The sequence below is a fragment of the Mustelus asterias genome, chromosome 24 (genome assembly GCF_964213995.1).
Source record: "Mustelus asterias chromosome 24, sMusAst1.hap1.1, whole genome shotgun sequence".
NCBI lineage: Eukaryota > Metazoa > Chordata > Chondrichthyes > Carcharhiniformes > Triakidae > Mustelus > Mustelus asterias.
Window position 1 is genome coordinate 21,795,681 of NC_135824.1, and position 6,000 is coordinate 21,801,680.

The 6,000-nt window shown below is 39.7% G+C and overlaps 1 protein-coding gene across 4 annotated transcripts in view; it reads left to right on the forward strand.

Moving 5' to 3' along the window:
* The window catches only part of sltm (SAFB-like, transcription modulator), a 46,797-nt gene extending 41,464 nt beyond the window's left edge, over positions 1-5,333 (forward strand). For all 4 annotated transcript variants that reach the window (XM_078241417.1, XM_078241418.1, XM_078241415.1 and 1 more), the window contains 2 exons: positions 92-258; positions 4,234-5,333. In XM_078241417.1, the coding sequence (XP_078097543.1) occupies positions 92-258; positions 4,234-4,369 (303 nt within the window). In that variant the 3' untranslated portion in view covers positions 4,370-5,333. The remainder of the gene's footprint in view (positions 1-91; positions 259-4,233) is intronic.
* The last annotated feature ends 667 nt before the right edge of the window (positions 5,334-6,000 follow it).

Here is a 6,000-nt window from a genome sequence, read left to right on the forward strand (position 1 = left end):
CACTTGGGGATCTAGTGTAATGGTGTAATAAATCTGTAAGATGGAAGTGCGATGATTGCGCTGATTTACTTTCTGCCATCTCTCTCCCCAGCAATCTCACTACCATGATAATAGACATGTAGTGGTGGAACGTCATGGTCGTGAATCAGGAGGACCACGGAACAGTTGGCACGGTGGACCCAGTTCTCAAAGCAGTGGCTATCAAGACATGAGGCGAATGAGTGACAGCCGTGGTCCTGGCATGATTCCACTATCCAGGTACTAAAGTTGTATTGTGTTAGCTGTTTTGATTGCCTGTATCTTAAAACATGTACTGTAAATTCTTTCTGTATGTTACATTTTTGATTGGTTTTATATTAAACAGGCTCACTCTTTCTGAAAACCTAGTTGAATTAAGTGTATTGCTTCTAGCTTTTTTTGGGGTAGTTTGTTGATGCCTATTAAGTCATTTACAGTGAAAGGTTTGTTCACAATATAAATAAAACATCGAGGAATACAAATCCATCAGAATAATTTGCTTAATCGTATAGTCAAATGTTATGGGGATATTGATGTATCTATGTTGGCAAAATTACTTCAAACTTGTTTTTCCTGTAAAAGAAAAATCTTTACAATGCATTAAAACCATTCTCAACTTAACCAAGATGTGTATTGAGTGCTTCCATTTGAATAGTTTCTAAACTAAAGGCATCACGGGGAATGGGGTGGGGTGCGGGAGTATGGCATTGAGATGGAGGATCAGTCATGATCATGTTGAATGAGCTCGAAGGGCTGAATGGCCAGCTGCTGCTCCTATTTTCCATGTTTTCTTGCTCTGCTTTCTATGTAGGAAATATTTGTGCTGGTATCTAAGCATCAGTCTATAAAAACTTAAATAGGCTAACTCTTCAATTGCACTAACTCTTCAATTGCACGATTTTGGATGGTGATGAAATTGTTCCAAGTTCGATCATCTCCACATTGGGTAGTCCTTGCGCATTGTTTGACGCTTGATGCAATATATCTTAAGGAGGGGGGTGTGATGAGGAAAGGCTGTCACACTGGATCTCTCATTCTCCCTTTTTTTTTCTGCCAAAGTGTTGATGGTTATGTTAGGTCTGTAGACTCCAGTTTCATGCCAGTATATTTCTTAATTAGAATTTTAACTTATTGATTTGTGAAATAAATGCATGAAGCTTGCAACTATTGTTAATCATCCTGTGGTAGCATATACACTTAAATCATCTTATTCGCATCTGAGCATGAGATTTCCATATTCATCACTTGCTGCTATAAATCGAGCATTACAGAAAAGTATCTGACATGGAAAGCCCAGTGGCAAATATGAAGATAATGGATAAAGTAGACAGTTATATATACATATTCCTGAATCTCCGTACAGTAGCGTGGCTGACATCAGAACTTGGTTGATTTAGGGGTTTGACTTGCTAAGATTGAGCACTACATGTTGGTGCTTCAGTCAATCTAGTCACTGGGCTGTTGCTTTTTATTTCTTTGAAATATTTCAGAAATTCCAGTTTTAGTCAGTTGCCTAATTTGTGGTTAAGTGAAATCTTGTGTTTTGACTGCTTATTTACTGACCTTTCCAGCCCAAAGGTCACACGATAGTGGTGAGCAAGAGCTGTTAGCCACACGTTCCTTCTGCTGATGGAGTGGAGACTGGCCAAGCACAGATTGGAAGTCAGATTTTGGGCCTCTCCTCTGTGTCTCTCACCCCCGAGTCATCCAGAAGCTAAAATGATGAACTAAAGCCGAGTCTCATTAATGTTCTGCTTCAATCATTCAACCCCTTGGTTACAAGGATGATGCCTGTGAGAAAGAAATGCTAGATGTAAGACATCGCCTCAATTATGATGAGCTAGTTGTGTGCCATGATTGATCCAATAATTGCCTGTCAATCCTGCACAATTAATTGTAACGCCTGTGGCTCCCAACATAACGGTGATGTTTGTCTTCCTACATTTGAAGATAATCATCAAATAAAAATATAGTGCCTGAAACCAGGCTGTCCTGAGCCTTTCTGCAACCCATTGCTAGTAACTTTTGTATTTGAGTTTCATCTTTAAATTCACAGCATTCCCAGATTATATAAAACCAAAAGACATAGGAGCAGAATTAGGCCACTCGGCCCATCGAGTCTGCTCCGCCATTCAATCACGGCTGATATTTTTCTCATCCCCATTCTGCTGCCTTTTCCCCATAACCCCTGATCCCCTTATTAATCAGGAACAAGGACTCCCAAGACCCTTTGTCCTTCTGATTTCCTAAGCATTTCCCCACTAAGAGAATAGTCGATATGTCCCATTGGTATCCTGTAGCCAATCAATGGTTTGATTTAGCATTTTCCAAAGGCTAATGCTTATAAAGTTTGAGTTCATACAGAATCTTCGTTCCATTAGTTCATTCTAATGACATTGTGTAAACTTAAGGCTCTTGAGCAAATCTTTGTCAATAAGGACCTGGGCCCCACACAACTTGGGAGGATCTGATTGATTTCTCTCACTAAATGCAGGTGATGAATGATCTGAGAGACTTGCACACTGGGTTTAAGTTGAAAACTCAAGAGCCTGCTGACTTGGCTTTATTTGTTTTGAAAGATCCAGTAAAAATTTAGCCATTCTTTGGAAAGGATGCCCAATTTTAAAACTATGGATTGTGATTTTGTGACCTCTTTTTCAAGGCTCTTTGAAGGGTTTTTGAATATTTTTGGTTCTTCCTCAAGAAGTTTGGTTTCACTGCAAAAGGATGTGTGTTTTAGACCAGAAAATTCAGCCAAAATAGTGAACCTTCACTGAGGATGACAAAAGGACGCAGATACAGTTGTCTTTAATTGCAATTCCTAATTTATCAAGTAGTTTGGTAGTTGCTCCAAAATCACGAGTCTACAATGAGTGATATTCTCCCTTTGAATCATAGTGCTGTGGGTCAGAAGCTAGTGTCCAATCAATACATCACCCAAAGCTGTTATTTGTTTCTCTTTCAACTTTATTAAAATATTTCTTGTAAAGCACATTCTGCTCCTTAGTTCAACTTTAGATATCTCCGACTTGGCCAAATTAGTGTCCAGGCTAAACCCTGTCCTTCACTGCACATTGCAAATTTCTACTCATGGTCACTAGACTGTGATAAACATGAGCAAGTAATGAACGTCCACCAACATGGATTTTACTGAAATAACTATGAAACTAGCACACCTGCAGATTCCTGACTCTTCGTTATCCTCTGAAATGGCTCAGTGAACCACCCCGTTGTACTCAGGATAGCTTCCCACTGCCACCTCGAGGGCAATTGGGGATGGGTAATGCGAGCCTTGCCAACACTAACTCCTTTCCTGAATTATTTTACAAAACCCAGGTGAGATGTAGATTCTACATACAAACGTTCACTGAAATAGATTTACTTACTTCATGACATTGTAATTGCACAAATCTGTTGTGGCCTCTGCCAGTAACATGCTATGTACTCAATGTCTCCTTAGTTTTGCTTTGTAGGTATTCGCATTGCCCATCTACCACAACCTGAATTGAGACTATCCAAATTCATCTTGCATAAGAGATAGTTACAATCAGTGTTTGGCGGGGGAAGGAGAGGAGTGTTCCACGTGACCTGTAGTGGAAGTGTTTCAGTGTAGGGACAAAATGAAGTTCAATAAATATTTTCTACATTTTAATTAAACAAGGATATCCCCAAGGATCAATTCCACATTCGCTCTTCTGCTGTAACATTTTACACGTCCTATTTAATCTGCCTGTACAGCACTATATTCAAAGGATCAAATAGTGATTTCGCGTCTAAATAAAGAGCAACCATGTCACAATTATCCTCACTTTCCAAAAGGTAGAACCTGCCCCCACTACAACTGTTCCTGCTCCACAGATTAGAGATGAGGTCTCCTGAAGATACGGATGAGTGGCTTTGCAATGCTTCCTTTTCCTTTCCACTTAAAAACTCCAGTAGCAAAAGTTTTTTTTATGAATGGCACACAATTTTTGTGCACAGTGTCCAGCAGATTGCTGGTTCACACCGCAGCTTTCATTGCTGCATCCTGTTCACACAATATTAATTGTTGGTTTAATCGTGTTATAGAAATAGTTGCAACAAATGTTCTGTTGCTGAGTGACTGTGATTTGCTTCAGTTTAGTGTTTGCTGTACCAAGGTATAGGTGCAAATTGTTTGTGGCCACTGATTGAAATTCTTCACTAGTATCTTACTGTTTTTTCATTGCCCACTAGTCCTGTAGCAAACAGAATTGTGCAGATCACCAACAACACAATGCAAGGAAGCAATGTCTCGAGCGCCAAAGGAATACATGGATCAGGAGATACTCGTTTTAAGCCATTCAAAGGGGGTGCTCCACGAAGATTCTGATGTACAAACGTTTGTAGCAGCTGGTTTCTTTGTTTTGAGCTTTGTCTGTACTTGGTAGTCTTATTCAATGTGTACAACCCACTATCTTTTTCAAAAATGTTTTTTCCTGTTCAACAAGACACGGTATTAGCCCTTGTATTTTTTTTTAGAAAATGGTTTCGTGACTAATGGACTGACTTATTTGTTTACCACCACAGCTGTTAATGGAGTAAAATAAACCATTAATACTTCTCAATCTGATTTAGTGTAAATGTCTTGTATTGGGGAGAACTTTGCAGTGGAACCCCAGTTATCTTCTGCTGGAGGGGTAGGGGAACCCTCTTGCATAATTAAAATATAGGTGGTTGGAAGTCCGATATTCAGTCGAACAGCGAGTGTTTTTACCTTCATTTGTGTCTTCAGACCGCCTCATCACATGTAGATAACACCCAAGCTTTTCTATTTTTAAAATTGAATATTCTTAGTTTTGTCATCCTTGTATCCATTAGTCTTGTCTCCTAAAACATCAGCTGTACGAAGTGATTTTCACCAATTATTGGATAGTTAGTGAGCTATAGACCCAGCTGAATGAAGAATGGTCTGGAAGTACTCCACAAGCTCTCCTGGCAATCTTGTGAATAACTGAGAATGCAAATAATGGAAGCAAGATAACTCAGGCTCCACTGTATAGTCTCAACTGGATTCATATTTTAGAGCAGTGAATTGCACAAATGTCACTTATCTGTAGTTAGCCTTTTCTACAGTGAACACTAGCCAGTGAACATTCAAATGTTAAACAGTACATGGGGGAACTTCACCTTTTTGCGATAGTGCTTGTATTTATTGATAATTTTCTACATTTACCAGCAACAATTTTAATTATTTTCAAAGAAAGGTTGTTCTTTACAAGTTCACATGTATAAATGTGGTACTGATGCTGGGAAGATGTATTCTTGCATTTTGGAATAAATCTTAATTAAATTGATTTGTTTGAAGTCACGTCATTTTTCTTTCAATTTGATTCTGAAACGACCTCGAATCAGTAAGTTGTATGCAATCCCTTTTTAGTTCATGAGATTGGAGCAAGATCAACATTTGTCCAACCCTAATTGCCATTGAAGGTGTAATCCATCTGATGTACATACAGCCATGATGCTGTTAAGATGGCTGTCGAACAGTACAGGCCCTTTGGCCCTCGATGTTGTGCCGAGCTTTGTCCGAAACCAAGTTCAAGCTATCCCACTGCCCACCATTCTGGTGTGCTCCATGTGTCTATCCAATAACCGCTTGAAAGTTCCTAAAGTATCCCGACTCCACTATCACAGCAGGCAGTCCATTCCACACCCCAACCACTCTGAGTAAAGAAGCTACGTCGGACATCCCTCCTATATCTCCCACCATGAACCTTATAGTTATGCCCCCTAGTAACAGCTACATTCACCCGAGGAAATAGTCTCTGAACATCCACTCTATCTATCCCCCTTATCATCTTATAAACCTCTAAGTCGCCTCTCATCCTCCGCTCTAAAGAGAATTGAGTGGCAGCATCCTGGTAAATCTCCTTTGCACTCTCTCCAATGCTTCCACAGCCTTCTTAGTGAGGTGACCAGAACTGCACACAATATTCCAAATGTGATCTCACCAAGATCCTG